This window comes from Elephantulus edwardii, unplaced genomic scaffold (genome assembly GCF_000299155.1).
Source record: "Elephantulus edwardii isolate Elephantulus edwardi_28Jun2011 unplaced genomic scaffold, EleEdw1.0 scaffold00010, whole genome shotgun sequence".
Lineage (NCBI taxonomy): Eukaryota > Metazoa > Chordata > Mammalia > Macroscelidea > Macroscelididae > Elephantulus > Elephantulus edwardii.
In genome coordinates, this window is record NW_006399760.1 from 34,337,314 (window position 1) to 34,359,004 (window position 21,691).

Below are 21,691 nucleotides of genomic sequence, written 5' to 3' on the forward strand. Positions count from 1 at the left end.
AACAGTTTACAAAATATGATAATGGTGTTTTAGTAAAAATATACATGCAAAATAGAAACACACAGAAAAGGAGTGTGTTTAGGAAATAACCAGAATTAATGGGGTAGATGGTATTATAGACTGTCCAAGCACACAGAAGCATTCATAAAAGCACATTGTGTTGAAACTAGTAGCCATTGAGTTGATCCAGACCAATGACAACCTCACATGTATTAATTAGAACTGTGATTCATAGAGGTTTTTATAGGTCACTTATCCAAATTAGATTGCCAGACCTTTCTTCACAGGAACCTCAGTTTGGACTTGAACCTTCAACATTTTGCTTAGTGTTAGCTGGGTATATTTTGGTTTTGTGGGGTTTTTTTGGATGGGTGTGGGTTGGTCTGGTTTCTTTTAAGTGTTTTGTTTTATTTGCCTTCTTTCTCCTACAACCTGGGACTATATGGAGTGCTCATTGCCATCAAGTTGATTTCTACCTTAACAACTACCTACCTCATGTGTTTTCTTGCCTGATCTCTTTATGGAAGATTGCCAGGTCTTCTTAATGATGCTTATTGGATTCAAAATACTAATCTATTCAGCACAAACTGTTTACATCATCCAAGAATTTGTATGTTATGTTGGGGAGGATGAGAAAGATGTATAGCTAGTGTGCAGAGTATGCATATTGGACACTGACACTGATATAGTAGTGAAGACTAGCAAGGGAATCAGGAGCAGATTTCTCTTAAGATTTTTGTTTAGAGAGAAAATTCATAAAAGAAAAAGCCCAAGATTGACAACATATGTCCAAGTTTCTATCTCTTTAAAAATTTTTGTTTCATTTATGAGCAGTGGGGAACTTTGGTTGGATTTTAGACCTCTGCCTTGTAGAAGCAACGTGATGATAATTTCACCACTTTAAGAGCCAGATACAGTTTATTAATTTGTGTGACAAATTCTTGATTTGAGCTATGATTAAAGGGATTAGAATTGAAGGTTTGCCTTTTTTTTCCTCAAAAGGCACTCATTTGAAATTTGCATTTCACAGGAAACCGTAAGAATGGATTCGAAGCCTTCAAGAATCCCAAGAAGAATTACTGTTCAGCCTTCTAGCTCCTTAAGTACTAGAATGATGTCTGGAAGCAGAGGAAGTAGTTTAAATGATAACTATCACTCAAGAGACTCTTCATTTAGACTGGATTCTGAATATCAGGTAACATCTTACTTTGCAGTAAGTGTTCACAGGCTTCCTACCCCTCAAAACAAACTTTACATCTGCATGTTTTTTATTACTTAGTAAGTAACCTTGTTTCAAGTAAGACATTTTGTAGATCAAACTTTAATAAACTTTTGAGTTTCATGATTATGCTTGAGTCAAGGTCATAAGTGCTTGTGACCTTGTATAAAATAATTATTCCAATATATCCATTTATGTAGTTACTTAACCAGTTGTTGCAAAAGAGAAACAAATACTGCATCCTTTTATTTCATCTTACACTTTTTCTGCATATAAATACAAAGCAGTGATGAAATCATGATTTTTGTTATTCTTCCTTGAGAATCTGATATTAATTATTTTTCATTTAATGGTGGATAAATATAAGAGTAATGACTTATCTTTGTGAAGACATTCCTAAAATCTTTCAGATAAATTTCTTTTGATTGAGAAAGTGAAGGTTTTGTCAGTCAGCTAATATTGTTAATTTTAATAAGCTGCTGTATGGTTTATTTTCCTTATGACCAACAGTATTTTGGTTTTTTAAATGGTTATGTTGTAACATGACTTTAACATTAAATTGTATAAATCAGGGTCTAATTTGTAATCATGATCTACTAATTAGTACTCATTTTTAAGTTTAAATTCTTTGCATTATTGACTAAAAGTCAAAATAACAACATTATTTCATTTACAAGCTGAATCTCTGAAGTAACTAATTTCTCCACAGTTCCTCGACATACAACTACTTAATTGGTTTTGCATTGAATATTGATTCATATTTTTAAAATTTTGTTGCTCAACTTGTATATACATGCCACAGGTATGGAATTAGACTATATTGCATTTCATAGAACTATTGTAGGTTAAATATTTATGCCTATAAATGGTACAAATTTTTTTTCTAGCCTCTGCTCTTGTCCCCACTTACTAACTGAATGAAGGTGGGCACATTACTTAACTGCTGGTTCCTGTATCATATACCTACCTATTAAGAGTTAAATATATTTCCTAAAAAATAGTTTCACATATATTAAATACTATATAAAAGTTACTCTTGCAGTTGTTTTTATAATAATTATTACAGTATCATCTTTTAGATACTAAAAGTCTCATCAGAAAACCTTCACATTCATTTAAAATATTTTCTTACTGTTCTTCCTCATGTTGTTCTTGGTGTACTAGATTATTTTAAAAGGCTTGTTTTTCATTGTGGTAAGTAGAGACTAGTATATTTTTTAAAAAAATTTTGTATTTTAGCAATTATAAAATGACCACACTTAAAAGGTGGCAATGGTAACTTCACATTGTAAAGTTCCTTTTGATGTAAGATTTTAAAATATGTTTAAGTAAATAAAAAGTAAAATGAATTTGGAAAATGCTTCCATATATCCAAAAATCAGACTGATGTCTTACAGTCTTATTGATACATCAGAATTTTGAATGGATCTAGACCAGCTAGCAAAGGATTGTAACATATCCTAATTTTAGTTAGCACAGCATGAGCTCCCAGATTGAAATTTTTTTTTTTATATAGAATGTGTGTGTGTGTGTGTGTGTGCGCGCGCGCGCGCGCGCGCGTGCGTGTGCATGTACTGTCAAATCAGATCTGACTGGTACAGGAGGAAATTATCCCTCTTTCTCTGGCAGAGCATCTGGTGGATTTGAACCGTGTACCTTTGGGATTGCAGTACAGCTTCTTGCCACTAGGCCACCAGAGCTCCCCCCAGATTGAAATTTTTGAGAACACTATCAGAGTAGGGAAAATATTACAGGTCAGAACTTTAGAGAACTCAGAACAGTTACAGTTAGCCCTTTCAGGAGCCTAGTATAATAGATTTGTCTCTTGCTGGGACATGGAAAAGGACTTACTTTTGAAGCTTAGTTGTTGGTCAACATCTTTAAGTAGGTCGCTATTGTTTCAGCTCCATTTTTCAAGAAATTTGATTGCTCTGTAACAGGCATGCAGCCCTTTTTTGTAAGATTTAAGTTTTGCCTTGTTGTTATATGCCATTAAGTCATTTGCAACTCACAGCACAACCCTATGTACAATAGCCCTATACCTACTCTATCCTGTACAAATCTTACTGTCTCTGACACACCTACCCCCATTACCTCAGTCACTGAAACATTCTGTCTCATCAAGGGTCTTCCTGTCATATGCCCTCCCAAGTATGACGTTCCTCTGTAAGGACTGATCCCTCTTTGCAACATGTCCAAAGTATGTCAGATGAAGCTTCAGAATCCATGCCTATAAGGAGCACCCCTCCAGGACAAATCTATTTGTTCTCCCAGCAGTCCATGGTATATTCACTACTCTTCTCCAGCACCATAGCTCAGAGGCATCAATTCTCCTTCTGTTATCCCTAGTCATGGTCCAGCTTTCTGACACATAGCAAGTAATTGTGAAGACCATGGCCTGAATCATGTGTGCCTTAGTCTCCAGACTGACATTGTTCTTCAGTACTTTGGAGAAGTATCTTGAGCACCATCTTCCCCAGTGCAATTCGTCTTTTAATTTCCTGGCTACGGGTACCAAGAGTGTTGATTGTAGGGCTGTCAACAGTCTCTATCTCTTCATCATCTACGGGATGATGCTGATTGGCCTGCTTGTAGGAACCTTTGTTTTCTTAATGTTGACCTTCAATCTATATTTAAGGCTGCAGTCCTTGACCTTCTGCAGCAAACACTTCAGGCCCTCCCAGCCTCCCATACAATCTGTTCTGCAGATTGAAAAGGTATGAAGATAGGACACATCTCTGGTAATTACCCTTCCCAATTCTGAAACATGCCTTGTTTCCTTACTCTAGTCTGACAACTGCCTCCTGGTCCAAGTGTGGTGGTGGTGTTGTTAAGTGCTGTTGATTTGTAGGCAACTCATAGCGCCCCTATGAAGAAGAGTCCTCAACGCTTGGGTGTCTCACATCCTCTCTCTAGGTTCATAGGGTTTCCGGAGGCAAGCTAGTACGGAAGTGGATGCCAGTCCTCCTTCCAAGTTTGTTTTAATTGGGGAGCTCTACCCCACTCTGTCCGCATTAGGTAACCAGCCATTAACACATTTGACACATCAGTGTCACAGTGTTCAGCCTCACAGCAACCACAAGTTACCTCTGCACGGCAACTTGTACACCAGGGCTATATGACCTAGAGCAATGTCTGAACAAAAATAATGAAAGACAGGCCCAAGGACCGCAGATTAAAAGTCACCCATCTTCGGCTTGGTAGCATCTCCTTCTATCCACTGGGCCAGCTGATGTTATTGTTAAGTGCTGTCCAAGTATAGGTTTCACATAATCACAATAAAGTGTTCTGATACTCCTATTCTCAGAGTTAGCCACAGTTTGTTGTGGTCCACATAGTCAAATGCATTTGCATAGTCAGTGAACACAGATAGTCATTGCTTTGGTACTCTCTGCTTTCAGCCGAGATCTATCTAACATTAGTTATAATATCCCTAGTACTACAGCCTCTTCTAAATCCAGCCTACACTTCTAGCAGTTCTCTGTTGATGTGCTATTCCATTTGTTTTGGGATCATTTTCAGCAAAATCTTGCTTGTATGTAATATTAAAGATACTGTTCAATAATTTCCATGTTCTTTGAAGTCACCTTTCTTTGGAATGGAAAAAATACAGATCTCTTCCAGTTAGTTGGCCAGGTGGTTGACCTCCAGATTTTTTGGCACAACTTGGTGAGCACATCCAGAGCAGTATCTGTTTGTTGAAATATGTCAATTGGTTTGCCGTCATTTCCTAGGGCTTTGTTTTTTGCCAATTCCTTTAGAGCAACTTGTACTTTTTCCTTCATCACCACAGGCTCTGGTTCATTTGTTTTATGAAATTCTTCTGTGTCTTCCAATTCCTTCTGGTATAACAACTCTCTTTACTCTTTCCATCTCCTTTAAATGCTTCGTGGATCATTTACTGTTGTGCCCAGAACATCCTTAAGTATTACAGCTTTGAGGCTTGATTTTTGTTTTGTGTGTTCTTCAGTTCCTTCAGCTTAAGAAATGCTATGTAAGTTTGGCCCCTTTGATTTTCTTACTGTAGTTCTTAGCACATTTCATTATAGTATGTTAGTCTTCTCACACTGCCCTTTGAAACCTTCTATTCAGCTCCTTAATTTCTTCCCTTTGCTTTGGCTTCTCTGTTATCTTTTGCAATATTAAGAGCCCTTTCTGTTCCCTTCCAGTTTTAATTTGTCTGCTGTGACTTAGGAAGCATCGATTTGAATCCCAATTCGTAATAAGGATTGTCTTAATACTTTTCCATTGTTTGCTTTGTAATGTGTTATAGAAGCACAAATTAACCATTAAAGTCATCTTTATAACTTTTTTCTCTTTAATTTCAAATTCAATTTGTGTTTTAATTAGCATTTACTTTTCACTAGTAATTGAGTTTCCTTGGTTCGTACTACTTTCTAATCTGATTAAATGTATATCTTCTCTAAACTAGTGTAAAATATAAATTTCATTTAAATTTTGAAAAAGTGTATCTAAACTATAAATAACCATAAGGACAAGAAAGAAAAATTGTCATCTTTGCCATGCTTTACCATTTGTGGGACCCACTTGAGGTTTTTTTCTATTCTTATTTTATCTTTCATCTTGTTGATTTTACAGATTAATAGTTGACATTCACATTTTTCCCCATGTAAGATTGATAGTTTTGATTATATTTTTTAAACAGATTTTAACACAAAATCAATAAAAGCATAAGCTTTGAATCAAGCTGCACAAGCGGAAATATGATTTATCGAATAGCTATATACTCTTGGCCAGTGACTTATATTTCTGTTTCCTCATCTGTAAGATGCTGATAATAGTCCTTCCTCAGAAAATGTTTATGATTGAGGGAAATAAAAGCATTCAGAATAACATTGCCTAGCACATAGCATAGAGTCATAATTTTACCACAAATAATTTAGGCTGCATTCTTTTCAGCAAACCACTCCATATTTCTCCCACAGTTAGCAGCCAAGTGTTTAACCGTTGCACTACTAGGGAATTTTTAGTAAGAGTTTAGATACTACTACCACTTACAGTGATTGCTATAGATTTTCTTTTGTAAGGCGGTTTGAATATAAAGAAAGCATTTTTTAAAATACATCTTTTAAAGTAGTCAGTCATTGGCCAAGCTGTAGCCCAAGACAAGACAAATATTACTGAAGCATTAAATTGTTTACAGGTAACCTAGGAAATGTTTATCAATCTGGATAAAAGTAACAAACCCTCTAATGTAGCAAACCAGGGCAAATTAATGGATTCCTCAGGGGAAAAGTAATTTCTGGCAAAATAACACACACTACAGCCATAAATACTTCTTTTTAAATGCAACATTGTTGAGATGTAATCCACATGCCCTACAGTTTACTCACTAGATAACCTTTTAAGTTGGAAGTAACTTGTGAAAAATGTTATTTCAAAAGTCCAGACCAGAGGTTAGTAGGGAGTAGGAAAAAGAGAATTCTGTGAAAATCAAATAAAAAGAAATTTTCCATTCATTTTGTAATTACATTTCATTGCCTATGTTCTGAAAACCTTTTGTGAATAAAAGCAGACTATAAGACTATCACAAATCTAGCAGTTCCTATAATCAGTTTATTTAAGGAATATAAATAGAAGTTTAGTAAATAAAGATGAGTTCAACAACACCACAGATTTCTAACATACTCATTAAGCATGATTGGAGGATGTAGGATCAGCATGTAAAATTAATTGTAGGTTTGTGCACTAGGAATGAATAATCCAAAAATTGGAATTAAGAAAGTGCTCACATTACAAAAACAAGAAGAAGAAAAATCCAGGACTTTACTCTGAATACTACCAAACCTGGATAAAGATGAGAACAAAATTAAAATTAGGCTAAAATGTTTGAGTAAATATTTCCCATCTCAAAGATGATAGATGACAAGTAGCCACATGGAATAATGATCAAAGTCATTTAGGAAATGGAAATCAGAACTATACCTCAGCATACTCACTTGAATGACAAAAATTTTAAAAAGACAATGATAGGTGTTAAAAAGGATATGAGGAAATTTGAACCCTCATACATAGCTGATAATAAATTGCAACCAGTTTAGAAAGGTTTGGCAATTTACAAAAGTAAAATCATGATTAAAAAAGACAGTATTTAGAATAGTTTTCATTGAAGCCAGTGTATTGTTCACTTAGAGAAAGAAAGTAGGAAAAAATGTTCATAATATTTAAGATACTCAGTGTGTCACATAGGAAAGCTGAATGCTGCTGTCACGTCTTTTATATAGTCCCCATTGTATTCTCATGAATGAAAAGGGAAATTTGAGGGCAGATGAGATTTTGTTACGTGATAAATCATAAGTCTCTCTTTTTTTTTTCTATATTGAGATGCAGTAGTTGAGACATTTTTAAAGATAGCTGGCTACCCTTGCTTTTCATCATAATAAATTTGTCAGAACCTAATAACATGTACTTGCCCCTAGAGTTATTAATAATTTTGAAATATTAAGGTTTTGCCTACATTATGATGATTCAAACCTGTACTACTAAAGCATTAAGCACACTTAAGATTTCAGGTACAAATACTTTGAAGGAGAGTGTCATGACTTAAATACAGAGAAGGGAAAATTTGCTGTGTATGTTGCATCTAGTTTCACCTCCCTCCATATTAATATTTGATAAAAAGTTTAAACTTCTAAAGCAGAAAAAAGTTTCTCTTCTGGAAATTACAGGTTTTTGGTATGTTGTTTGGTTGTTGTTAGGTGTCATCACATCGAGTATGATTCATAGGTACCCTGTGAACAGCAGATCGGAACCCTGTCCTATCCTGTACCATCCTTACACTACCTGACACAGTAGAACTCATTGCGGCAGGCAATCCACCTAGTTGAGGGTCTTCCTCTGCCTTACCAACAAACATAGTTGTTTGTTCTTTTGACAATCCATGTGATGTTGGGATGGTCACTGCTCCTCTCCAACATCAGGAGGCAACATCATGATGGGTGGAGAAAAGATTGAAACTGTCAACAACTTCATCTTTTTTGGATCCACAATTAACACCCTTGGTACCAGCAGTCAGGAAATAAATAGGAGCATTGCACTGGGAAAATCTGCAGTTAGGGACCTCTCCAAATTACTGAGGAGTATTAATGTCAGTTTGAGAACTGAGGTGCATCTGATTCAGGCCATACTTAGTATCCATCTGAGAGCTGTACAGTGAATAAGGATGACAAAATCCTTTGAGCTGTGGTATTGGAGAAGAGCACTGAATATCCCACAGTTGGCCAGGAGAACAAACAGATTTGTCTTGGAGAGGGTACAGCCAGAGTGCTCTTCAGAGACAAGAATGATGAGGCTTCATCTCACATACTTTGGGTATGTTGATAGGAGAGGCCATTCCCTGGAGAGGGACATGATATTAAGTAGGGTGGAGGGTCGGTGAGGAAGAAGAATACCTTTAATCAGGTGGATTGACACAGTGGCTGCTGGAATAGGTTCTTGTGTGTCAGGAAGTTAGAGGATGGCACAAGATAGAAGATCTTTTGTCCATAGGATTGCTCTGAGTCTTGCTCAACTCGATGGCACCTAACAACAACATAGGTAGTGATGAAACTGTGGAAAAGTGGCTAAACTCATCATTTGAAGACAGTCACTTTAAAATGTAATGAGTTACAGTTATGAGGTTAAAAGTCTTAGAACTATAAAGTTAAATTACTTATGATAAATATGTTAAAACCTTGGCTGGTCAGTACATTGCAAAATGTAATATTGCTAGGAAATGAAACTTCAGGCTGAGCAGATTTTACAGTGAGCAGATTGTACAAGCTGAGCAGATCGAGAGACAGTGGAAGAATTTGTTTAATATTAAATTTTTCATAAGAAATAGATTATATAGAAGAACAAATTTGCCATGATTTTGTTTGGTTTTCTTGGTATAAGCCAAGATCATGAGATTTAACCACATAATACCCTGTACCGCTACACATCCTACAACTCCATCAAAAGTAAGAGTTTAGTTAATGTTTGTTAAAGTGGTTAATTTTTAGTAATTTCTCCAACTTTGTCTTTTCTATGTTAAAAATATCATCACGAGAGACTAACAGAAATCTGACCCTAAATAAGCTTACACCTTGGAGTTTGGCTCCAAACCGCTAAAACAGATCAACACTCAAACACATCTTTTGTTTCATGGTGCATATTAAAGCTTAAAATATTGCCTGATTTATCAAAATACAATGCAGGCCCAAAGTGGAAAAAAAATGACAACTGATGGACTTACTAGACAAGGTTACCACAAACTATAATTTTTAAGAGAAGCACAATAAAGTGAAAGATGTTTGTATATTCGCTGAAAATACTGGATCTGTGTTCACAGCAATTTTATAAAACATGATTCTGACTGAGAATTGATTTTATATTGTTAAATGAATCCAAGTAATATATTTGTTACAAAATTTGACAGAAAACCTAACTGTTCAAAATGAAATTATTTAAATGATGATAGAATTGAATTTCAAGATAGCAGAATAAGATTATCTTAACCTTAAACCCGAAATAGATTATTTTCTCAGAGATTATATGTATAGTCTACTTTTTGAGTTGAGAGCCTTGAAAATAGTTTGTTGATTAGTGAGTGTACCTTTAAGCCATTAGACACCAGTATTCTTCAATATGGATGTTGTTGTTAAGTGTCATTGAGTCGTAGATGACTCATCAAGACCGTGTGAACGAAAGACCTGAACACTTGTATAACTTTCATCGTTTTTCCAAATTCATGGCAGTTTCCAGAGGCAAGCTGTTTCAGAAATGGATGCCACTCTTGCTTTCAAGCTTGTTTTAATTAGGGAGCTCTACCAGACATGGTCCACCATGGGTAACCATTACCATATTTGACACATCAGGGTCACAGTGTTTAGCATCACAGCAATTACAAGTTATCTCTATACAGCAAATGGACGGACCACTGCTATACCACTTAGAAGACTATTTGACCAAAAACAATTGAAACCATACCTGCGAGTCGCAAATTAAAATCGGCCACCTTGGCTTGGTAGCATAACTTTCTATCCATGAGACCTACAGAGCTCCCTTGATGTTGGTGGTGGTATTGTTATGTGCCTTTGAGGCGTAAAGGATTCATAGTGACCCTTTGAACAAAAAACCTGAACACTTGATCAATATGGATAGGATATCAGTGTCAAGGAAACAAAAATCCTTATTGCTGGACCGATAAGCAGCATCATGATAGTTGTTAGATGCTGTTGAGACAAGTACAACTTACAGCAACCCTATAAACATCAGAGCTGAACTCTTAAAGCTATCCTGTACCAACCTCACAATCTCTCACACACAAGCCCATTGCTGCAGTCATTGTCTTAGTCCACTTTGTTGAGGGTCTTCCCCTCCTGCCACTTTTCCAAGCATGTCTTTCTCAGAGCAATAGCCTCTCCTAGCACCATTCCCAAATATACAAGACAACACTTCACTGTTCTTGCCTCCAGGGAGCACTCTGGCTACATCTTTTCCAAGACAAATCTCTCTGTTCTTTTGGCAGACCTTGGGACATTTAGTAGTCTCCAACACCATGGGTTAAAAAAATAACACCACCACAGAAAACCAAACAGACCAGAAAACAACAAAACAACCTAAGTCATCTTTAGTCATTGTCTAGTTCTGAAAACCCTATGACAGTGGAAGAACATCAGGATAAATGGAGAAAGGATTGACGTTGTCAGAAATTTCATCTCACTTGCATCAATAATCAGCTTGGTACCAGAAGTCAGGAGGTCAGGATACCGATTGTTTTGGGAAAGTCTACAGTCAGGCAGCTTTCCAAATTACTGATGAGCAGTGATGTCACTTTGAGAACGGAGGTGTATCTGATACAAGCCTTGGTCTTTTCAGTCCCTTTCTATGTATGTGAGAGCTGGACAGTGAATAAGGATGACAGAAGAATTAATACCTTTTGAGTGATAGGTTGGAGAAGAGTGCTCAATATCCATTGACTGCCAAAAGAACAGATCGGTCTTGGTTAAAGTGCAGCAAGATTGTTCCTTGTTGGCAAAGGTGACAGCTTCATCTCACATACTTTAACCCTGTTGCAATAAAGTCTTTTCCTTGGAAAGGGATTTCATGCTTGGAAGGGTGGAGAGTCCATGAAAGAGAGGAAAACCTTTAAGAAGATAGATAGATGGATTTATACCATAACTGCAGCATTTGGTGCAAGTGTGTCAGATTGTGAGGATGGCACAGGGTAGGACAGGCTTCAAATCTGTTGTTCATAGTATTGCTTTGAATCATACTAGAGTCAGTGGCACAAATAGTAAATCTGGTAGAATTCCTTCCTTCAGTTGTTCCCAGTCATGATTATAGATGAGCTGTTCAAAATATCTCCGATATGAAAGATCAAAAATAAGGTTAAATTACTGAATTTATCCAAATATATATTCATCCTATTTAATTCTGAGGTACTGTGACAGAAGAGTCTTTGCCTTTGTTTTTTGGTTCGGTTGGTTTGTTTTTGTTTTTATTTTTTTTTAATTTATTATTAATTTTCATGAGCATTTACAAAGACTTTGGATTTCCATGCATTCACTGTTGCACTTTTCTCCCCTCCCACCCTCCCCCCTAGTACACTACCCTCTTAAAAAGATAAAAATTCTTTAACAGTTTTACAGTCCCTCCCCCCAGGTCCACTCCACTATGTAGCCTTCGCTCTGGACTCTTGTCATGACATAAATACCTAATAACATATCCCTTTTAAACAGTTTTCTCTCTCATCTGTTTCAATGCCCCATACATTATTGAACCCATCTTTCTCAGTCTCCCCCCATCCCCGAGGTCAGTCCTGTTTTACAACAGTGGCACCGAATAAGCAAAGCACTCCTTAAAAATAAAAGAAAGGTAGGAGGTATCTCACTCCTGATTTCAAATCCTACTATGCTGTTGTGGTGGTTAAGACAGCATGGTACTGGTACAATGACAGACACATAGATCAATGGAATAGAATTGAGAACCCGGAAATCAGCCCATCTGCGTATGGTCAACTGATTTTTGACAAGGAGATGAAATCAGTTAAGTGGGGAAATGACAGCCACAGCCTTTTTAACAAATGGTGTTGGCAAAAATGGAAAAGTATCTCCAAAAGACTCAAGCAAGATCCATACCTCACTCCATATACAAAAACCAACTCAAGGTGGATCATGGACCTAGGGCTAAAACCAAGGACTATAAGCTTCATTAAAGAAAAGCTTGGAAGAATGCTACAAGTCATAATCTACAGCATAAACAGTCTTCCAAGTATCCTGAAAAACCTACAACCAGGAGAAGATAAAATACATGAATGGGACCGTCTAAGAATGAAATCCTTATGCACATCCAAAAACTTCTCCAACAGGGTGAAAAAGGAAGCCACAGACTGAGAAAAAGTATTTAGTAATGACATGTCAGATAAGGGACTTATATCTAGAATTTATAATATACTTGAGCACCACAACAAGATAAATAATCCAATAGAAAAATGAGCACAGGATATGAACAGACACTTCACCAAAGACATTCAGATGGCTAACAAGCACGAGTCTTTGCCTTTGAATTGTAGTGTTGGATGAGTACTAAATTCTCCATAGGCTGCCAGAATAACAAGTAAGTCTGTCTTGGAGGAAGTGCAACCAGGGTGCTAATTAGAGACAAGGTTGGTGAAACTTCGCCTCACATAACATTTGGCATGTTGTCACAAGGGGCTATCATTCGAAAAAGAAAATCATACTAGGTAAGGGTGAAGGTCAGAGAAAGAGATGAAGACCCCTATAACAGTAGGCTCAAGCACATCAGAAATGAGGAGGATGGTGCAGAATAGGGCAAAGTTAGATCTGTTCAGAGAGTAGCTTTGAGTTCTAGTTCATTTGGTGACCTCTGACATGTCTTTTTAAGTTTTGGGAGAGTGTAAAATGTTCTTACAAAAATTGGACATTAAAAACAAAATTGGGCATAGGATTAGGTGACAGTAATTAATTTCATTGTTCTGTCTAGGCCCCCATTCTTTTTTTCTTTTATTATCCTTGCAATTGAAACCTTGGGCATGCTGGCTGCTCTTGAGTCAATTCTGACTTAATAGACAATATGTGTACAGGGTACAGTTCCACTCAGAAGCAGATTTCCATACTTGGCTTCCATTTTACCTCTGTGTATCAACATCAGTCTGCGAACTCTTGAAATAATAAATAGTTGGGTGCTTACATTTACAACACCCCACACACATATCCTGCTGATGGTACTCAACCAGGACTCATAGTAACCCTATGAACAGTGGATCTGAATCCTGCCCTACCCTGTGCTATCTTCATCATCATCTGATAATAACCTTTGAGGGGGGAAAAAAAGAATAAAATTTTTTTGTCTTTGTTCTAGTTTACTGATGGGTGTTATATGGAGTACTAGATAGCAGCTATAAGGCCAATTTTGTACAAAGATGAAGAGTGGAAGTTTCAGTTATCAAAATCTCTTAAGAAAGAATGGGTGAAAGAAAATTGATTCTGATCTATTCCTTTTTACTTTCTGGTCTTACTTCTATTCTTTTTTGTAGTGTATGGACAGTTTACCTCTCCAGTTCTGTGAATGGATGCTATTTCCTTATTGCGTGCAGTATGCTTCACATAATTAAAGCATAATTACTGATTCCCTAGAAGTATTTGCATGTAGAATAGATTTTTCATACATCTTTTTATACCATTCTTTTGTCCATTGTCTATCCTCTTAACTCCAGCTATTACTTTTTCTCTGTTTTTCCTAACTCCCAGATTTAGTTAGGTGTTTTTGTTGTTTTGGATGGATTTTTTTTCCTTTCTGCAAAACTCTAAGCATATTTTCTTTTATATGATTTTCTATTATTCATATTCTGGAGCTCTTTGAAGTAGTTCATATTTGTGTTTCTGTGTTTATCCTATAATTACTGGATTAATGAGTTTATGTCCCATGATAGATCTGTTCTGTTTTGTTAGACAAAATGACACTGTAATTAAATGAAAAATTTATGACAGATTTTTATTACACGTGTAGCAGCGTTATTTGAAAATATTTTTTATACCTTTTCATTTAGAGGTCTATATTGTGTACAAGATTTGGATGCATACAGGCTACTTACTGAAAAGTTGAAGTTTATCAGCTGCTCTAGGGAGAAAGATTTAGAATAACAATGGAGCATTGCTCAAATTGGTATCAGCTTAGGGCCCGTGGATTTATTCTGTATAAAATTAGTTTGTGATTATATGCCAAAAGTACCTTTCACTTGGTTTCAATTTGTATGCCCAGTTAAGAATTTAGAAACTAAGGAAAAGTTTTAGTAATTGTGGTTGAGACTTTATTATTCTTACTGAGATTATATTTTTTGGGGGTTTTTTTGGATTTTAATAGTAGGATTTCATTCATTCACTGGGGCACATTTTCTTCCTTTCCTCCCCCAATTCACTTTTACAATGCATATCTTGTTCCAGATTGTTTAGACTGGTTTTTTTTTTAAGAAAAATCATTTTGTTTTGTGCATTGTATTACATAAACTTGCTTAGCATAGTTAAAGAATTTGGAGAAGTAAAATAGTTTCCACATTATGAATAATACTTGTTAAATTTTATCTTTGCAGTAGAAATTTTACAGAGAATTTTTATGTCGTCCATTTCTAAAATAGGAAGCCAGGTTCCTCATAATTGTTTATAATGACAACCTATTGCTGATTCAGTTCAGATTCTTGGTGACAACATAGGAGTGAGTTCTTAGTACAGTCCCTCTAAATAGATTTTTAGGACTTTGTTTTGAGGCTCTTCTAGGTAGATTTTTAACCATCAATCTTTTAGTAACCAAATGCTTAGTTCTTTGTGATTACCCATGACCTCCATATAAAATTACATAATAAATTAGTCTAATTCAGATTGATAGTTTAGCAAAGCACAGTAGTAGTTTTCTGTAGGGAGAAGTAGATAAAAGACTACAAAAATGAAAGAAAAATCCTACTTGGCAGGAAAAAAAAAATAACAGTTGTGAGTAATGAAATGCCCTTGAAATTTTTAAAGGGTTATAATTAATATCAACTGTTCGCATTTTGTTCTCTTAATCTTTGGTTTTTTTAAATTTATAGTCTACATCCGCGTCTGCTTCATCATTTCCGTCTACATGGTATAGTGAATCTGAAATCACTCAGGGAGCACGCTCAAGATCTCAAAACCAACAACGGGATCATGATTCCAAAAGGCCTAAGCTTTCTTGTACAAACTGTACATCTACCTCAGCTGGGAGAAATGTTGGAAATGGTTTAAATGCAGTATCAGGTAAGAGATGTATCTTTGAGAAAGAATTTATATGATTTTTTTTACTAAAGACATTTACCCAATAAGTATCATAGTCTTGTGGTTTGGGATAAATACAGTATTGCTAGACACAGTGGATCAGATCTAACAGAAGTTAATTCAGTAAGTTTGCTTTTTGTTTTTGTTTTTTGGGGTGTTTGGGTTTTTTCCGCCTGTTTATGTTGTACATGTTCTACTCAGAATGACTAGATTTTAATTAATTTTAACAGATTACCTATGTGGTATTAAATTAGTCTTTTAAAAAAATTAAAACTATTTAGTATGATTGTTATAGGAGATAAATTTCTTAATTTTTACTGGTAATAAGAGGTGGAATATATGGTAAACCTGTCTTAATTATAAATTACCAGTATTGTGATGTATATTAACTTCTTTTCAGAAAATCCAAGCATGTCTTTAATATTTTCTCATATTTACATTGTTATGGGCAGATGTTTTGGAGCATGATGAAGATGTTTGCATCATGGGTAGAGGAAAATTTTAGTGTTAAGCAGAGAAGAATGGTTGTTTTTTTTTTTTTTTAAGAATGGTTTTAATAGGTAATAGTATTATGGGATTAGCTCATTAGTGAATGATTTTTATGTTTTATAGCATTTTCATTAAAAATGGAAACTTCCATAGTAAATTGTAAAAGCCTTCTTCTGTCTTACTGGAGATTTTTTAAAATTAGAAACCAGGAGCGCTGTCTGAATTAAAACTTATTCAACTATTTTAAGATTCTTCCTGGAGACACAGTCAAGTTCCCAGATCATCTTCAATGGTACTTGGCTCTTTCGGAACTGACTTACTTCGAGAGAGAAGAGATTTGGAGAGGAGATCAGATTCTTCTATTAGTAATCTTATGGATTATAGTCACAGAAGTAGTGATTTTGCAACTTCATCATGTATGTATGAATTATATTTTTATCCTCTACATCTAATTTCACATTATCTTGTATATGTGTGTGTATATGTTATTAACCGAACAAAGGAATATATGAAGTAAATCTTTTCCAAGGTTTCAGAATAGTTTAATATGTTTCCTAGTGTTTAAATTAGATAACTTTTAGAGTCTGGTTGATTTTTAATTTTTTCAATGCCTCATTCCTTCAGAAATTACAGATTTCATGAATATACTAAGAAATTCTTGAAATCAAATCAGAACCTACCCCTGTTAACTCCATTCCAATTCATATTCTATAGAACAGAGTAAATCTGCCCCGAAGGGTCTAAGACTTAGATCTTTGCAGAAATAAAACTATCAATGTCTTTCTCCCTTCTAAAGAACATATGGTGAATTCTAGATTAGAAGCAGAGCACATAACCACTGTGCTGTCAGGCCTCCTGATTCTTGAATACTCTAAATTTCTAAAATAACTAACTGATAAATATAGATGGATTGAAGTAATCATTTTAAGGCATAAATTACAATTACCTTAGTATAACTGTCTGTTTTAATCAAGTTTAAATTAAAGATAGCATATCATTTGTATTAGCATCTATCAATCATTGCTGTAGTGTCAGCTGATTAATGACTGGCCTTCCGTCAGGTTTTTAGAGGCTGTAAATCACACAGAAGAAGATTGCCCGTCTTTGGGTTATCAGCGCTGCTTTCTATACACTATACGAGAGCATCCTCCAAATAGCTCAAGGGTTTTGTTGGTGCTGGTTGATTTTTTTTCTTTTCGAAATAAATAACATGGAACAATAATCAACCCTACAAATTTACTAAAGAAAAGGGTTAAAATTTGCAAAAATGTGGAGTTTGGTTCAGTGAAAGGAAAAATATTTTTTTAAAGATTTGAATTGTTTATATAATTGAGGAAGACTGTTTTTTTAAGCTTTGATTTACATGGAGGAGCTTGGATAGCACATTTGTAGCATCTGGGTTTTTGTGGGAAAAGCATAAGAATCACTTTGGCCCATAGCAAGTTTGTCCTTTCATGAGACTGCGTGTGTACTGCAGCAGTAAAGATTTTATACTCTTTATGCTTATGTTTTTGTTGATTGCCTTTGACACAACTCATAGTGAACCTATGAACAAAAGGCCTGAAGCCCCTCTACAACTATTAACATTTATCAATGTTCATAGAGCTTCCAGAGGCATGTTGTTTAGGAAGTAGATGCCATATAGATAACCATTATTTATAAAGGAATCATGTAGTCTTTCATCTTTGTGAAGATTAGAACCAGTAGTAGTATACTTTTAAAATGTACATACCTGACCTTCATGTTAAAAAGCTCCAGGCCAGTACTTTAAAAGTATATCTGAAGAATAATCAGGAATAGGAACCACTGCTGTTAACATGAAAGTAAAAGATGGCAAGATTGGAGAAATACTTAGCTCTTAGCAAGCTTTGTCAGAAAGTGGGATAGAAGAACGGTTACATGAATAACTGTCTTGCTTATTGCAAAATAAGAACAGTCTCTACAGCATTATTTTTCTATAATGTTTTTCCTTTAAATCGGTGTAAATAATTTACATTGTATTATTTGACCCATTTTGTATTTCTTAAGAAACTTTAGTTATACCATATTGATAGCTTCCAGCCATCAACAGTAGTTGGAACCGACCAACACCTCCTGTCTGACTCTCTGTTAGGGATTTACAGCCTTAGAAACCATTTGGAACATTTACAAAAATTGTAAGGTTGCTATGAGTTACAATAGATTCAGTATCAGTGAATTTGTATTTGGGGAGTTACATTTCTTGTCAGTTTATATATTCTTCTACCATGTAAATTTCTGATTAACCCCCTTTTAGCTCTATAAAGTTGGCATTTGATGTTCAGTATTTGTTATCTTATTTCTAAAGTAACAGTTTCCTTCTATACAATTTCTAATGATAATTTTACATAAATAGTTCTAGATTTTTAATAGAAGTAGAATTGTTTTTAATTTTCCTGTAACAATAATTAAGCTTTGTGATTATAATAGAAGTACTGAGTTAAGGTCAGTATTTCTTTTTTGGGAGTAATCAGTAGTTAATTTAAGTTTAATAAAACTCAGATTATTTCATGTAATTAGTTATCTTTCCTTCCTTTCAAAAATAGATGTTCAAGACAGAGTTCCTTCATATTCACAGGGAGCAAGACCAAAAGAGAACTCTATAAGCACTTTACAATTGAATACATCATCCACAAACCACCATTTGCCTTCTGAACATCAATCCGTACCATGTCCTAGGGATTCCAGCAGAAATTCTTTAAGAGCAAACTTTTCTCAAAGAGAACTGGAATCTCCTCGAAGCAATGCACAGCCCGGATTTTCCTATCTTTCACACAGAGATGAAGCTCCAGCCATAAGCAGCTCGGAAAGGGTGGCTTCATCTCAAAGATCATTTCAAGAATCTGCTGACAATGAAGGAAGGCGGACAACCAGAAGGTTGCTGTCACGTATAGCTTCTAGTATGTCATCTACTTTTTTTTCACGTAGATCTAATCAGGATTCCTTGAACACAAGATCACTGAGTTCGGAAAACTGTATTTCTCCTAGAGTGTTGACACCCTTACAGTCTCGTAGTAATGCATCATCAACTTCTGAAGTTACAGATAATAGAGCATCTGAAACGTCTCAGGGATTTCGATTTTTAAGGCGAAGATGGGGCTTGTCATCTCTTGGCCAAAATCACAACTCTGAGCCAGATTCAGAAAATTTTAACCAAGATTCTGAAGGTAGAAATACAGGACCGTGGTTATCTTCATCACTTAGGAATAGATGCACACCTTTGTTTTCTAGAAGACGGCGAGAAGGAAGAGATGAATCTTCAAGGATATCTACCTCTGATATGCCCTCTAGATCTCATGTTTTTAGAAGAGAAGCTAATGAAGTAGTTCACCTTGAAGCACAGAATGATTCCCTTGGGGCTGCATCCAACAGACCACAAGTATCTGCAACATCAACCAGTGCTGCCACGTCAGATTCAACTCCCAGTGGGAGAAACACAGGAATATCTGGGATTTTTCCTGGCTCCTTATTTCGATTTGCAGTGCCCCCATCACTTGGAAGTCATTTGACTGACAATGTCATGATCACTGTAGATATTATTCCTTCAGGTTGGAATTCATCTGATGGAAAAAATGATAAAGCTAAAAATGCATCATCAAGAGATCCAGAAAAACTGCAGAAAATAAAGGAGAGGTAAATTTGAATACCTGTCTTAAGCTTTTATTACAAGAACAAATTGGAGAAAGAAGTTTGTTATTAAAATGCCTTTTCATGACTTTAGTATCAAAATAGTCTTTTCTGAAAATGTATATTCAGTAAGATTTTATGTTCTCTTCCGTAGATAAATGGACGAGAATTGAGCAAGTTAGGCATTAATGTAGTGGATGGCACCAAGAACTAATTTAAAGGTGGTTTTCATCCAGATTGGACTTAAACATATACACACAGAGAGATACAAGTCAAAAATTATTCCCCCTTGATAGACCACTAGTAGAAGGCACTGATAAAATGATTCATAGATACTGAAGACATCTAATGTCTTACTCTTTAGAGAGATATAAAATCTTTTTTGCTGTATAGTGAAATCAGTTGCAGAAATGAGTATGTCTATTTTCAAAGCCAAGTGTATACTTAACATTCTTTGTAATAGAATTTTTTGCCAACTAATAGCTTAAATCCAAGAGCTGAGAAGTTTATATAAAGTGAAATTCTTTTTAGAATTTATAATTCCAAAGACAAGTGATAAAAAGTGAAAAATTTAAAAGACCAGAGGCTTGGACCCCAACGTAATCATTTATTTTATAATCTTCAGAGGCTTAATTACTTAGTTTTTCCATCTTTTAAATTGTTTGAATCTTAAAGTGAGATGTTGTAATCTATGTGTATTGTAGGAAGAAAAGCTTTGCTTGAGATTTTTGTGTGTTTCTTTCTGACAGTTCCCAAAAGCTTTTGTGTAATACAATTTTAAAATCATATTGGATCTTGGTGTTATTTCGAGTTTTTGTGCTTTAACTAGAAATATATTCAGTTATCTAGTGATTAAGGGGTCTTTTCATGCTTTCTGAAATGTTAGAAATTGGCTTGATATATTCTTATTGTTCTTATGTAGGCTAGAATATACCATGTGATATACTGCTTTTAAGACTTCATGGTGGTTGTTCTTTTGGGTAAAGAAAATGCACTTTACTTTTGTAGTGTTATCTTCAGCACCAGCTGGTTATGGCATGTTCCTCTGATTGCATGCATGTCTGCTGAGGAGTTAATTTAGGATAATTTGAGTACAGTAATATGAACAGAAGGCAAAGCACTGGTTTAGTGATCTCCCAAGAGAAATAGATTAAGTTGGCACTCCTTATCTATCTCTTAGGGTCTCCAGGTGGACACAGTAGTCATACCTAACCACAGACCTCCTTAGCGATGCCATGGAGGAAGGACCTTGGAAAAGATTATAGCCCAGAGAATACTCTGAAATAGTTCTTTTCTGTAAAATACAGGGTTGCTATCAGTCAGAATCAACTATGGCAACAAGTTATTTTGAGTTTTTACATTGTCTGGTTTTAAAAACAGCACTTTTTGAAAAGTATTTCTACCCGAAGTGTTTGAGTCTTATACGTTAGCTGTTTTATGATACTCTACAGTTAAATGATAGTGTGAAATAATTTGATTTTCCAAGTAAAAAAAGATTATGAAATGAAATAAGTTAAATTTAAAGACAAAAATAAATAGCATGTTTTCAGCCTTGAAAAATGGTTGAGATTGTCTCAAGCAAGGGCATTAAAATAGTTAAATACACTGAAACAGATGTGCATATCTATTGCTAAATTTACTTGGAGCACCCATATTACAGATTTTGTGTTGATATTGAATATTACTCATTGGTTATTTATCTCATGACAACGGTAAATTTATGGTATAGGGACTTCGGAGGAAAATTACTTACTGCAGGCAATCCTCAGAATATGAATGAGATTTATTACTAAGTACATTTTTAAGTTGAGTTAGTAGCTACATCAAAATAAATGCCAATATTTCTTATTTAACCTACCTTAAGTATAAGCCCAAGTGGTAGAGTGCATTATTTATTACACTACTAACTGAAAGGTTGGCAGTTTGAATTCAACCAGCCAGTACTTGGGAAAATGATGAACGGTCTCCTCCCATAAAGGTTTCCAATCTTGGAAACCTGATGGAGGAGTCACTCTAGGTTTCAGATTGACTTGATAGTGGTAAA

The 21,691-nt window shown here is 35.3% G+C and overlaps 1 protein-coding gene across 1 annotated transcript in view; it reads left to right on the top strand.

The window, feature by feature from the left end:
• Positions 1-1,042: 1,042 nt before the first annotated feature.
• The window catches only part of MARCH7 (membrane-associated ring finger (C3HC4) 7, E3 ubiquitin protein ligase), a 33,259-nt gene continuing 12,610 nt past the window's right edge, over positions 1,043-21,691 (top strand). The window contains exons 1-4 of the mRNA XM_006880804.1: positions 1,043-1,195; positions 15,306-15,495; positions 16,251-16,418; positions 18,567-19,653. Coding sequence (XP_006880866.1) covers positions 1,043-1,195; positions 15,306-15,495; positions 16,251-16,418; positions 18,567-19,653 — 1,598 coding nt within the window. The remainder of the gene's footprint in view (positions 1,196-15,305; positions 15,496-16,250; positions 16,419-18,566; positions 19,654-21,691) is intronic.